A 14889-nucleotide genomic window follows, 5' to 3' on the forward strand; every position below is an offset into this window, starting at 1 on the left:
TCAGGGACGCTGTTGCTCCCGCCGCCCCCTGTGCCTGGAGCACGAAAGCCCTCTGACTCTGTCCCAGTCGTGTTGGTGACAGAAAGCCGGACACGGGAACGGGCCAGCCTCCAAGGAGGCAGAAGGCAGAGCCCAGACCTGACGTGTGTCAGTCACTCCCCTAAGATGAGGAAGCTGCAGAGCAGAGACGGGACCTAGTTTTTGCCCTGAGTCACCAGGGCAGAACAGGATCCAAGCGCACCTGGCGTGGCCCCAGGCCCGTGCCCTTTGACCTCTGAGCTCTGGCATTTCTGGCGCATCTCTTGTAGAAGCCCCTGCAGAGGGGCACCCGGGGAGATTAGTCGGTTGAGCATCGGACTGGCTCAGGGCGTGATCTCGCAGTTCATGAGTTTGAGCCCCAAGCCCGCTTCTCTGTCCCCTCTCTCTGCCCCGAGCCTGCTTGTGCTTTCCCAATAATAAATAAATATTTCAAAAAGAAACAAACGCCTGCAGAAGTCCAAGAGCCAGCTGCCTCTGCCCCTGGCTGTCCCCGTGCCTTTTGTAGGGTCCTCTTCCTCCACCAGCCTGCAAGCCTCCGTGTCCCTGGACCCCTCCACTCCCCAAAACTCTTGCCGTCAGTTTCCTCTCTCTGCAGGCGACAGGCACTCCCTGAAGTCCGACACCCCGCCCCCAAAGTCCCACACCATGAACATCTCACCACCCAAAACCTTGTGCTCCCTCAGTCAGTGAGCAGAACAGAGGTTGGCAATCATCAAGTTAAACCCAAAGGAGAAAAGAATGAGTGGAAAGTCCTGCTCAGAGGAGGTGCCCCCACGTTTGGCTCGGGTGCCTGCAGGTTCTCTGTCTTCACTGCCATGCTGCCCCCTCTCACTGAGCCCAGTGCCCGACCAGCAGCGCCACCACCCCTGGTCCCGGCACCACCCGGTGGCCCGGACCCACCTGCGGCCTCTCCTCTCGCCCTCTGCCACGCTGGCCGGCCTCCTCCCCCTCAGCCAAGCTCGGTCCGTCTAATGTCCCCAGCTCCCGTCCTTCTCTGTGGTTAAATCCTGCCCCTCCCTCTCCGTGCCCGGCCAACGGGAGCGAGCCTGTCCGCCCCGGCACCGTCTGACCTCCCTTGAGCCCTTAACCATTCCGAAATCATCTCAGGTCAGCTGGTTCACCGGCGCGTCTGCCTTTATGATCCTCACTCCTTCCATCAGATTCTGGTCCTAGGAGGTAAGCGCTGGGAGAGAAGGAGGCGGCCTCACGCACCGCTGCGTCCCAGGGCCCGGCTGGCTGTGTGGCCAGCGCCCTGCACAGCCACTGGTGAAGAAGGAAGAATGGCCAGACTGCTGCTCCAGAACCTTCGTCTCCCGGCCTGCCAGCCCTCTACGCAGGGGCCCGGAGTCTCCTTCTAAGATAAATGTGGCCACATCATCCCTTGCCTCAAAATCATTGAGAAATTCCCACCAGAGTCTAAAATCCAAATTCCTTAACATGGCATTCAAGCCTCCACGCCCCAAGCTCAGGCCCCCTTGCCCACTGGCTCCTGTGCCCTCCCAGCTCTGCTGCCCGGGGACTGCCCTCCAGGGCCTCCTTCTCCTATTGCCTTTGCCCCTCTTCTCAGGCTGAAAGAACTTGTCCTCAGCTTATGAAGCTCAGATCAAATGTCATCTCTTTAGACACCTCGGTGGCTCGGTCAGCTAAGCATCCGATTTAGGCTCAGGTCATGATCTCAACAGTCGTGGGTTCGAGCCCCGCATTGGGCTCTGTGCTGACAGCTCAGAGCCTGGAGCCTGCTTCGGATTCTGTGTCTCCCTCTCTGCACCTCCCCCACTTGCTCTCTCTCTCTCACTCTCTCTCTCTCAAACATAAACATTTTCTAAAAAGTCACCTTTTTTAAAGTTTTTTTTTTTAGTTCAGGGAGGAGCAGAGAGAGAGGGAGAGAGAATCCCAAGCAGGCTCCATGCTGTCAGCACAGAGCCCAACTCGGAGCTTGAACCCACGAGCCATGAGATCATGAGCTAAGATCAGACACTCAACCAACTGAGCCCCCCAGGCGCCCCACATCATGTGCTCTTTACACATTTGATTTTGTTGAGTTGACCCCCTCACACCCCCTTCCTTCTTTCTGCTTGACAGACTTTAACTAAGATTTTCTTTGAGCCCCGCTCAGCCCACGCCTGCTGCACCCACTAGCCGCACAGGCGCGGGTGACGCAGACATCCACTGCCACCACCTGAAGACCACGCCTGGGGACGCTGGACCTTCAGCTGGGGACTGTGCTCCTGCCTTTCCTCCCAGCAGACTGAGCTCCGGGGGACAGAGAGCCATCAGTCACATCTGATTTCTGCCGCCTCGCTGGGCACTGTCTCCCAACGGAACCGAAGCTGCCACAGAGACGGGGTCTGGAACACACAGCCCGGACGCGACGGGCGTGGGCACTCCCCAGAGATCTCCCATGAAACATGAGATGACTCAGAGACGAAGGTCAGAGAGGTGGCTCCCAGCCTCGGGCTCCTGTCCCTGTGTCTCCACTGAGAGGGGCTCGGACGGTGCCCTCGGCCCCACGAACCCAAATGGCCAATGGCTATCATGATGGCGACTGAGGTCATCATTTTATTGGTTTGAAGAGAAGACACAAGAGCAAGGAGAACCAGCCAGGCGTCTGTTTCTCTCGGCCGGAGCCAGCCGTGTGCCCTTGGCCAAGTCTCCGCCTGCCCGCCTCACAGCGTCTCCATGACCAGAACATTCAGGTAGACGAGGTGCTCCGTGGAGTCCTCCCAACACCGAAAGGCTGGTTCCTGGTGTTGACAGCAGAATGAGCTCCTCAGGTGACAATCGGGCCTAGACAAATGCCCGGTCCCCGGGCCAAGGACAGCACCCTCGGGCGCCCCCCACCCCAGTGCTCTGACTTCTCCTTGGAGCCAAGTTCCTTCTCCTTCTTGATGGTTCCGATACTTGGACCAGGTGGTTCCAAACCTGGCCCCACCCAGGGCCTCGTCAGGAAAATGACGCAAGGATTGGAAACTGCCTGGCCCATTCTCGGCCCCCTCTGCGGTTCTCAGGCAGAGCTGAGAGGTGCCCCCATTTACAAAGCCAGGCTGCACACGGCAGGGGGGGCGGGGGGGCGAGGCTGGCCGGTGCCCTGGCAGGAAACCGCCATGCTACCTGGTCAGGACCCTGCCATCACCTCAAGGGCCGGAGACCTCCAGAGTCTTCCCGAGGGACCACAGAGAAGCTCACTCAGAAGGGCTGGCATCAGTGTGTCCCTCCACGGTCCCAAAGCCACCCCACCTGTGTGGGTTGGGGCAGGGAGGCATGCGGGAATCTGCGCTTCCACTCAGTTTTGCTTCAAACCTCCTCTAAAAAATAACATCGATGAATCTCTCTCCTTTTTTAAACTTGATTTATTCCTTTTGAGAGAGACAGAGATAGCGAGTGGGGAAGGGACAGAGAGACAGGGAGAGAGAATCCCAAGCAGGCTCTGCACAGTCTGTACAGAGCCTGACGCAGGGCTTGAACTCATGAACCCATGAGATCGTGACCTGTGCCGAGATCAAGAGTCAGATAGTGGGGCGCCTGGGTGGCTCCGTGGGTTAGGCTTCCGACGTCGGCTCAGGTCATTATCTTGTGGCTCATGAGTTCGAGCCCTGAGTCGGACTCTGTACTGACAGCTCAGAGCCTGGAGCCTGCTTCGGATTCTGTGACTCCCTCTCTCTCTCTGCTCCTTCTGCGCTCTCTCTCTCTCTCTCTCTCTCTCAAAAATACACATTAAAAAAAAATCAGATGCTTAACCCACTGAGCCACCCGGATGCTCCCCTGCGCTGCCAGCACGGAACCAACTCGGGGTTCAAGCCCACAAAACGGCGAGATCACGACCTGAGCCATGGATGCTCAACTGACTGAGCCACCCAGAGAGAGAGAGAGAGAGAGAGAGAGAGAGAGAGAGAGAGACAACGAGCGGGGGAGGGGCAGGAGAGAGAGGGAGACACTGAATCCGAAACAGGCTCCAGGCTCTGTCGGCACAGAGCCCAATGTGGGGCTTGACCCTGTGAACCATGAGATCATGACCTGAGCTGAAGTCAGACGCCTAACCGACTGAGCCCCCCAGGTGCCTCAATGGCCGTGGGGTTGCAGACGACCCGCTCTCTGTCACAGCCGCTCAAGTCCACCATTGCAGCGGAAGCAACCAGAGGCTCCCCACAAACAAATGGGTGGGGCTGTGCTTCAATAAAACTTTATTTACAAAAATAGGTCATGAACCAGGTTTGGCCCCTAGGTGATCACTTGCTGACTCTCGCCGTAGACAAACCACAAGGCTTCAGAAATCTCTGGAAGAGTTGAGACCAGTGCATGTGAAGATTCTCCCACCAAGTACAGGCTGGATATAAATGCTAACTTTGGTGTGCACACGCTCCTGTAAACAACATGGAATCTCCACATTATGTTTAAAAGTAAGTGATGTCAGAATTGGCCCCCTTTAGCCAAAGTTAGACTGTCTGCCTCCAGCCTGCAAGCGCAGACATGTACGCGTCCCAGCCCGACTGCCCCTTAGTGGGACCACCTCGAGAAAGTCACTTCATCTCTCTGAGCCATCCTTTCCTAATTGGGACACTTTTTAAAAAATGTCTATTTATTTAAAAAGAGTAGGGAGGGGGAGAGAGAGAGAGAGAGAGAGGGAGGGAGAGAGGGAATCCCAAGCAGGCTCTGTGCTGTGAGCACATGGTCCAATGCAGGGCTCACACTCACAAACCGTGAGATCATGATCTGAGCCGAAATCAAGAGTCGGACGCTTAACCAACTGAGCCATCCAGAGACTCTGTTTAATTAGGACACTCAGGGGTGCCCGGGTGGCTCAGTCGGTTCAACGTCTGACTTCAGCTCAGGTCATCATCTCGCAGTTCTTCAGGTCGAGCGCCGCATCGGGCTCTGTGCTGACAGCTCAGAGCCTGGAGCCTGCATTCGATTCTGTGTCTCCCGCTCTCTCTGCCCCTCTCCTACTCACACTCTGTCTCTTTCTCAAAAATAAATAAACATTAAAAAATTTTAAATAAAAAATGTGTGAAAAACGAGAACTTACCTACCGAATGTCATATATCCGATTTTATTGCTGAGTTGCCCGGTGTTCTACCAACTATGTGGCCAGAGGTGAGGGGGAAACAGGATGGAGTGGGCCCAGAGGTCCAGGCAGGTCTGTAAAGCCATGCAGGCCTGGCGCCGGCCCCGCTTGCAGTCCAACATGGGCGCCAGGAGCTGAAAGGGTAAGGGAGCGGCCCCTGGGCATTGGCGCCACCGTCTCCGCGTCATTGCGTCCTCCCCACCATCACAGAACCATGTTAGTATTTCTTCTATCTTAAGAAAAGCTATTTCCGGGGCGCCAGGGTGACTCAGTCGGTTAAGTGTCTGACTTCGGCTCAGGTCATGATCTCATGGTGCGTGGGTTCGAGCCCTGCATTGGGCTCTGTGCTGACAGCTCAGAGCCTGGAGTCTGTCATCGGATTCTGTGTCTCCCTCTCTCTCTGACCCTCCCCTGCTCGTTCTCTCTCTCTCTCTCTCTCTCTCTCAAAAATAAATAAAACATTAAAAAAAGTTTTTAATGCTATTTCCTTTCTTGTCTTCCACTTCCTGTTTCCTCACCCCCCAGTGATTGCCCCATTTTTCTGGAAGCTTCTCCAGAAAATCTCAAAAGCTTTGTCTGTACTTAGTCTCCAATTCCCTTCTTCCTTCTCTTAAGCCCTCCCCAGTCAAGCTTGCATCCTCTGCCACTCCGCCATCACTGCTCTGGTCGTGGCCACCGGTGGTCTCCACTTTGCTAAATAAGATCAGGGCTCAAACCTCTCTGTCCTTGAAGCTTTCTTCACATGACTTCCTGGACACCCTACTCCCGGTTTCTGTCCCACCTCGGTAGCTGCTCCTTCTCTGTCTCCTTTGATGGCTCCGCCACTGCTCCCCATCTTCCTCAAGCCCCAGGGTGCCCCACGGCACTGACCGCGGCATCTGCTCCTTCCTACGTGCACTCACATCGTTGAGAACCCGATTCACTCTCGGGATTTTCAGTATCATCTGTTGACACATTTGTATCTCTCACCAGTTGGTTGTTGGAGATCTAGCGTCTTGAGTCTAGACACACACGTCTCGCCATCTACTCAACATCTGCACCTGCTTGTCTGGTGGGGATCTCGAACTTCACAGGTCCAAACTGAGCAACTTGATCTTGCCCCACATCCCCACGGCCTGTTTCGGGTCACGATCAGCTGTTCAGGTCACGCCTTGGCTTCTGTCACACCACACATCCAGTCCACGAGCGAATGTGGGCTCTCCCTCCAGAACCTGACACCTCTCACCACCTCCATGGCCACCACAGCCCTTCAAGCCACCATCTTCTCTCCCAAGGATTGTCTCCGTAACTCGCTAACTGGTCTCCCCGTGGCAGACTTGCCCCTGTGGTCTCTTCCCCACAGAGCAGCCAGAGGGATGCCGTTAAAATCTAAGGTAGATCATGTCACCTTCCGCTTGAAACCTACCAATGTTTTCACTAAGTGCCAAAATCCTACCATAGCTTCTGAGACACTGCACCTTTTGGCCTCCGCCTGGCTCTCTGATCTCATCTCCTATCCTCCCTTTGGGTCCCCAGGCCATTACTCTGCTGCTGGCACACAGCACCCTGTGGCTCCCTGACCCTGCCGGCCGCTTCACCTTTGTTGTCCCTCTCCTCCCAGATATCTTGTTGGCAGGCTCCCTTGCCACCTTCATGTCTTTGCTCAGGTAAAATCCTCTCTGAGGTTTTCCTCAATGATCTTATTTAAAATTGCATTCTTGGGGCGCCTGGGTGGCTCAGCTGGTTAAGCGTCCAGCTTCAGCTCAGGCCATGATCTCTCAGTTCATGGGTTTGAGCCCCACGTAGGGCTCTGTGCTGACAGCTAGCTCAGAGCCTGGAGCCTGCTTCAGACTCTGTGTCTACCTCTTTCTGACCCTCCTCTGATCGCACTGTCTCTCTGTCTCTCAAAAATAAATAAAAAGCATTAAAAAAAATTTTTTAAATTGCATTGTTGGGGCACCTGGGTGGCTCAGTCGGTTAAGCCTCCGACTTCGGCTCAGGTCAGATCTCACGTTTGTGGGTTCAAACCCCACGTCAGGCTCTGTGCTGACAGCTAGCTCAGAGCCTGGAGCCTGCTTCCGGTTCTGTGTCTCCTCTCTCTGCCCCTCCGCCGCTCATGCTCTGTCTCTCTCTGTACCAAAAATAAAACATTTTTAAAAAATTTTAAATTGCATTCTTGCCCCACCTTACACCCTGCATCCTCCTTCCCAGATCTATCCTTCTCCCTAACATCCATCAGCTTATAATACACTGTACAATTTCCTTATTTATTGTGTTTCTTGTCTGCCTCTCCCACCACCACCATGAGAATATAAACCCCATGAAGGAGGGGATGTGTTTTGTTCGCTGCTCTATCCCACTGTGTAGAAAAATGCCTTTCACTTGGTAGGTTCGGTAACTATCTAGATGGGTGGATGGATGGATGGATGGATGGATGGATGGATGGATGGACAGATGAATAGGTAAGATGGACGAATGAACAGATTATACACTACCTAGGAGCAATACTGTGATTTATAATCAGTATATACGTTTGGTCATTCATTCGGATGATCCAAATATACTTTTCATATATATTTGGTCTTCATCCACAGTTGCTGGCTTCCAACTCCCTAAACCCTTGGAATTTCCTGAGTGGTAAGAGCAATGGGTACACCTTGTGCTTTAATATTCGGTCTCATCCTCAGTTCCTGAAAACACTTCAAAGATTTAATGGTGAAATGGGTCCCTTGTTATTCACAGCATGTGGTATGTCCAATGGAGGTGGACTTGGGGAAACACCTAAGGATGGGGGCTGGTGGCCAGGGAAACCAACCGTGAGTAGAGACTGATTTCCTGGGAGGGGAGAGGGGCTCAAGGTTGAATCAACCAATGGCCAAGGAGTTAAACAATCATGCCCCTGTGATGCAGGCTCCCTAAAACCCCAAAATGGAGATGATTCAGTGAGCTTCCAAATCAGAGGGACCAAAACACCTCCACATGCCACCGTGTCGGGCCCCAAACTTCAGCTAGGACAGAAGCTCCTTTGTTCAGGCCCTCGCCATCTCTATCTCTTCATCTGGTTGTCCATTCATAGTCTTTAATTTCCTTTGTAACCAATCAGTAATCTTGTGAGGAAATGGGTTTCCCCAAGCTCTGTGAGCCGCTGTAGCAAATTAATAGAATCCAAGGAGGGGCTCCGGGAACCTCTGATTGACAGCCACCCGGGCTCGTGATTGGCTTCCGGCCTGTGGGACTGAACCTTACCCTTTGGAATGTGATGGAGTCTCTTGAGACAGACAGTGTCAGCACTGAACTAAATTCTCAGCCCCCTGCTGGTGTCGCGGAATCGCTTGTAGGGGTGTGCGGAAGCCCACACACACCTGGAACCAAGTCCGAGCTCTACACCGTACACAGCAAACAAAGCCAGTCACGGACACGTGGGTGATGCATCAAGGGTTTATTCGAGGGCAGCCATGCAAGCCTCAGCTCTGCCGCCCAAAGGGCTGGGGTCGGGCATGTTTAAGGACAAGGTCATCATAGAAGTTGAATGGAATATTCTACTTGGATACAGGGAAGGGCAGGTGTCTCCCTCTCTGAGCAAGTGCATTCTCGACTCCAGTTTCCTCGTGGGACACCTGTTCAAAGGTCGTAGTGTGAATGTGACGCGTGAGGGGAGACCGTGGGGTGTCTCCTTGCATTTATGACAGCTACGGAAAGGCAAAGAGCAGGGAAGGGTAAGCACAGTCCCCCCTAGAGAGAGACGGCTGCCGCGGGACCCTGCGGCGCTTCCCGCAGTTAGATGTGAGGCGAGGAAGTGTCGTACAGTTTCCAGCCTGCTTTTCTCACCTGACCTGATAAAATTGACATCTTCCTTGCTAACCTAATGACTGGCTCTCACGAACACCCTTTTGACAGTTACGTCATATTCTCCCAAGTGGATGAATGGTTGTCTCTGACCAGTCTCCTAACGTTGGAACGTGTTAACGGTGTCTAAGTCTTCGTGATTATAACTTCTGTTGCAAAGAAGGAACAACATTCTCTCAGAAAGAGCTTTTTGCAAATCTCTGACTCTTCCTTCCAGGGCACTGGGCCGTAGCTCAGATCTGCACATGAGCAGTAGTCTCCCTCAGTCCTGACGACAGAGTGACAACCCTTGTGTTGTACTTTTTGCCTCTCTTCCTTGTTAGTGGCTCATCTGGGATCTGTCCCCCTGCTGGGTCCCCAGGGCCATTAGAGCAGAGACTGTGTCTTTTCTCATGGTGACCTGGCTTACGCTTGTCCTCATGACAGGCAAGGGGGCAGCCAGGCAAGACCCTTAACACTACGAATCCTAGTGTCTCAGTTTTACCTCCAGATCTTCCGCTGGGTATTAAGAAGCTAGAATATATGGGGCGCCTGAGGGGCTCAGTCGGTTACGCATCTGACTCTTGGTTTCAACTCAGGTCAGGATCTTACACCTCGTGAGTTCAAACCCCACCTCGGGCTCTTTGCTGACAGCACGGCGCCTGCTTGGGATTCTCTGTCTCCCTGTCTCTCTGCCCCTCCCCTGCTCGTGCTCTCTCTGTCTCTCTCTCAAAAAAAATATTAGAATATGTACCCAAAGAGTAAAAATAGAATAAGAACATCTCACACCTTGAAGCAAAGTTTCCCAAACTTGGCTGTAGGGCAGAATTACCTGGGGTTCCTGTAACACCCACCCCCCGTCCAGGTCGGAAATCTCAGACCCTAGGAGCAAGCGGGGCTCACCTGCTCATTCGTATTTGTCAAAACTTCCTAGGTGATTCCAACATGCAGCCAAGCTTGGAAACACTCCCTTCAGCCCTTGGATCCTGTCGCAGACCTCAACTGACTAAAATCTGTCAAGGGGGCGCCTGGGCGGCTCAGCCAGTTGAGCGTCTGACTCTTGATTTCAACTCAGGTCATGATCCCAGGGTTGTGGGATCGAGCCCTGCGTTGGACTCCATGCTGGGTGTGGAGCCTGCTTGCAATTCTCTCTCTCTCTCTCTCTCTCTCTCTCTCTCCCTTCCCTGCTCACACTCTATCTCTAAAATTAAAATTAAAAAACAAAATTAAATGTAAAAAAATTCGAATCTGTCAAATGAAGGGATGAATCCATGAGCCTCCTGCCTTCAGCAAAGGCTGGTATTTTCCTCTCCAGGTGCTCGGGGTGGCCTTGCTGCCCAGCCTTATTCCATACTCTCTGTAAAACTGACGAGGAGTATCGAAATTCTCCTTTATGTTCCCAGTAGTGATTTTCACTTCCGTTTTTACAGCTAGATATTTAATGTCCCCAAATAAGAGAGTCTTCAAATAAAAATCCTTTCCCAACTCATTTGAAATGCCACCTCATGTCATCCAACTCATGTTTGTGGCACCGGCATGGCGTGCCAAGTGCTGCAGGAAACTGGGGACACACCCCTGCCCTCCCGGAGGGTCCACCGGACGGGAAGACAGACGGTGAATACCTACATGAACTTTGTGATTTCCAACGTATGCGCTCAGCGCCTTGAGAGAAAACAGCAGGGTTCTGGAAAGCAGCGGAGGGACCTAATTTAGCTGAAGGGTGTGGGCAAAGTCCTGTCTCTGAAGAAAAGACAGTCGTGATCATGTGTGTGTGTATGCGTCTGTCTACTCAGCATTCCCCTTCATGGGAAGCTCTAGGAAGACGGGGACCACATCTGCCTTCCGCACCCCCTCCCTACCTCCTGCTTCTGGAACGCACTCCTCCGACAGCCTTGCCCCTTGACGGTCTGCCTGTAGCGCTTCGTGAGCTGCCTCAGCTCCTGCTCCAGTTTCTGGGCGAGGGCCCTCAGCTCCTCGGCCGTCTCTGCCCTCGCCCCCTCCTCCAGATGCTTCCAACTCTGCAGGAGGTTCTGCACGTCATACAAAAGTGACAAGCCAGCCCCGGCAGCACCCAGCACCCGGACGCCTTTGCTCATGGACAGGACTGAGGCTTCGGCTGCTCTCTGCAGCCCTCCCACCCTCCAGAAGGGGAGACGGCTTATGGCCGTGTTGACCTGCGTCACGAAGCCAGAGTTGGCTTTGGCCATCTGGTAGGCATGAAGTTCCTTGACCTTCTTGAAGAGTCTGACATACCTATCAACACACACAACGCTGATTTCAGACAACTTTGCTTCTTCCAAAGCTTTGTCCTTCGCCGTTGTTTGCAGAGGCACCAGTCTGCTGGCTTGCTCTCTGGCTGCCCTGTTGCTTCTATTTTCTAAGACACTCGTCAACATGTTGGTGACAGCAGTGGCCGCCCCCAGGCCCAGCGCCGCCGTTGAGAGCGTCAGACTCCCCCCTACTGTCACGGGCATCAGGGCCAAACCCAAGACGCTTAGGATGCCGAGACGGTGCCCGAGGAGCTGGCCACCAGGTTGGTCTTGACAAGCATCTTATGGGTCTCGTCCACTTGGTCGGCAATAGCGTGCAGTTCTTTGATAGTCTTTTCCATCCTATACTTGTGCAAGGGGAAACAGAAGAGAAACAGCTTCTCCTCCTCCGATAGGTTTCCCGGCACGGACGCTCCCTTGTGCCGGGTCAGCTCTTCTATCAGGATGTAGTAGAGCAGGTTGGCCTCATCCCTGTGGACAGGTTCACATCACATGGTTAGTTTTCCAACTCAAGGGCAGGCGCAGCAGGAAGCTACAACCCATTTGGGGATCGGAGTTCTCTAACCCATTTGGGGAGCAGGGCCCTGAGAATCAAGGCTGAAGTGGGGGGTGATGTGACAGAGGGTCCCTCTCTGTGGCCAGAATCCTCAGGGGACCGTGTGTTTCTAGCAGGAGATACAAGTTCAAGCAATCGCGCGTGGCACGTGCAGACTGGCTTCCCAGTCTGTTCACCCATGGACAGCTAGCTCTCTTCTGCCCGCAATGGGGACCGATGGGTGAATAGTATGAACCCCGAAAGCACTGACTGACTTCTGTAATCTTTTCTTAATGAATATACATATACATATATATATGCATACATACATAACGTAGACATATATAACAGATTGTGAGCAATGCTATCCAGGGAAGTAAGAGTCCTAGCAGCCTAGATAGAGAGGAGGTGGCTTGATTTTCTTTTTCTTATGTTAAAAGGGGATCTACCTGGAGGTTGGGGTTGCTTCCGGGGAAAGAGCGGGAGGCTGGGAAAAGGTTCCGAGAAAGATTTACTTGTTACTGTCCACCCTTCTGTTCCTTTTAAGTTTTGTATCGTGTGCATGTATTAGAATTATTTCAGGAAATTAATCAAGTAACCCACACTTCCAAAGAAAGAGGAGGGAGGTGCGCCTGGGTGGCTCAATCGATTGAGTGTCCGACTTCAGCTCAGATCATGATCTCGCGTTTTGTGGGTTCGAGCCCCCCATCGGGCTCTGTGCTGACAGCCTGGAACCTGGTTCAGATTCTGTGTCTCCCTCTCTCTGCCCTCTACTCCCCGCTCTCTCTCTCTCTCTCTCTCTCTCTCAAAAATAAACATTGAAAAAATTTTTTAAAAAGAAAAAGGAGGGAGAACCTCCAGTGAGACCCCGATTATAATGTGATATCTTCCGTAGAGGAGCGCTTACTCTCCGTCTCGTCAGTGTTGCCTTGCTTGGGAAACGTGGTCGCGCTCAGACACGGAAGTTCTGCTCTGTTTGCTCGTGAACAGGCAAGGAGGAGGATCACGGGATCTTAAGAAAGATTGATGGGGAAGAAAAAACAGGTTCCACTGAGAAAATTCTCTCCATTAATTCAAATTTTCCCTGGACTTTGGAGAAAGGTCTGCCACCGGTCAATTTTCCTATGGAATCCATTTGGTCCAGCTCCTGGAACACCGGAGTTCTGCAGGGTCTTTGAGAAGATCGCCTTTGAGTGAATTTATCTGATAGGATGGGGAGACTCCCAGGGGCTACCACTGGACAGCGTGGGCTGCTGCAGTCGGCTTCCTGCTGCATGGGACAGAGGGTGGCTGTGTGACCCCTCGGTCTGTTCCTGTCTATCTCTTACTTGAGCACCTATGACAGATTGGGCATGGTGTCAGGAATGCCGTAAGTAATGCTGGAGAGCAGGTGTTTGGGAACGAAGGCAGGGCTCATGGAAAAACTACGCAGAGACCAAGCAGCCCCATGGCCTCCAGGAAGAGGCCCTTGACAATCTGCCAGCTGCCTCGGGTTGACCAGCCCACTGTAGACCCTTGCCCAGCGAAGCAGGAGGGGCCTTTGGACGTCCTTCCCCATCCCCACGTCACTCTCTAAAAAAGGGCTTGCTCAGGGGCGCCTGGGTGACTCAGTCGGTTAAGCGTCTGACTTCGGCTCTAGGCATGATCTCATAGTTCATGAGTTCGAGCCCTGCGTCAGGTCCTCTGCTGTCAGCACAGAGCCTGCTTTGGATCCTCTGTCTCCTTCTCTCTCTGTCCGTCCCCTACTGGTTCTCTCTTTCAAAATAAATAAACTTAAAAAACAAAGAAGAGAATCTGGAAAACAGATCACATAAACTAAAATAAAAATAAATTTTTTAAAAAAGACTTGCTTGGAGTTTTCTTTGGGACGTCTCTGTTCACTTGGAGCTCAGCACCCCCTCCAGCCTGTCTTAGATCTACAGGGGGTTCGAAGGCTCCCCAGATCACCTGTCCACAGAGAGCAAGGCACCCATGCCCCTGCCATTACTGGGAGGGCATCCAGACCACGTTCACAGTATCTCGACACACGTCTAGGCTCTGAGAAAAATGCCACATTGGCCCGTGATGTCCCCTGCAGGCGGCCACAGGAGGACAGCAGCCATCTGCCACGTTTGCTCCCTCAGTCACAGAGAAGAACGCTGGCCCAAGGGCAAGGTGACCTTCCCTACATGACAACTCAGTTTGCGATGGAATTAGGGTAAGAACCCAGGACTCCAGTTTTCCAGAAGCCTCAGTTGGCCTCACCTGCTGGTCAAGGCTCCTATTCCCCTGGGAAAGAGAAAACCATCTTTTGCCCGAGCCCCGTGCAAGTGACCTGATTACCTTTGGTCCGAGTGGGGCTCCTCAGCCGGCAGCACGTGGGACGAAGTCTGTTCTGAGCCGCTTCAGGATTAACCGGCACCGTGAGGTGGGGTCTAAAGAGCAGGAGGGGGACGCCCGGTGGAGGGAGGCTGGGCCAAGGTCAGGGTGCGTGGAACGGCTCGTCCCCATCCTAAAAGGGCAGGCGGCGCTGCTCTGCACGGCTCAGGAAGACTTCACAACTTGAGAGCTCGGAGTAGCCTTGCAACTCGCTTTCTAGAACTTACAGACGCTTGGGCAAGAGTAAGTTGAGACACTGTTGGGCCGCAGACTCCATCACGAACGAGCCCAACGCCGCAAGCTTCGCCACGGAGTCTGCACGTCCAGCAAAAGGCTGCGCACAGAGTCCTGGGAGGTTGGGTCTCGAGGCCCAGACGTTCTGGTGACACGAGCCAGGATGTGACAAGTGTTGCCGCTCTGGGGAAAATCGAGCCAATTCGCTTCTAGGAGTCCATCCACGGACAGGCCGGTGCCTCGGCACCCGGGAATGTGCTCACCAAAGGGTTTTAATTTACTTTCCTAAGAAACTGTTGTACGAAGACGTATAAATCCTTCCTGCCTCCCGATCCCTCGTGGCACATTTCCAATCGCAGGGGGAGGCACGTGAGAAGCACCGTGAACTCTGCGGCCCACTTGGTTGGAACCCATTTGTGTATTTCCCACAGAATCTGGATATTAACAATCAGACTGCCTGCCCTCACCCACCCGTCCTGAGTGTCAGCTCTGTGCCGGGCGCTGTTCTAGAGCCTGTGATTATGGCACTGAGCACGTCAGCCCACGTTCTGGTGATTCCCCACCCCCTCCCCGACACATCGGGGTTC

At 53.4% G+C, this 14889-nt stretch overlaps 1 protein-coding gene across 1 annotated transcript; it reads right to left on the minus strand.

Moving 5' to 3' along the window:
• Positions 1-5109: 5109 nt before the first annotated feature.
• APOL5 (apolipoprotein L5) lies at positions 5110-14345 on the minus strand. The gene is given in 5 exon segments (XM_029955421.1): positions 5110-5235; positions 10765-11411; positions 11414-11646; positions 14033-14092; positions 14296-14345. Coding segments are annotated over 5 exon segments (1116 nt in total).
• Positions 14346-14889: the final 544 nt, after the last annotated feature.

Source organism: Suricata suricatta, chromosome 10, assembly GCF_006229205.1.
Source record: "Suricata suricatta isolate VVHF042 chromosome 10, meerkat_22Aug2017_6uvM2_HiC, whole genome shotgun sequence".
Lineage (NCBI taxonomy): Eukaryota > Metazoa > Chordata > Mammalia > Carnivora > Herpestidae > Suricata > Suricata suricatta.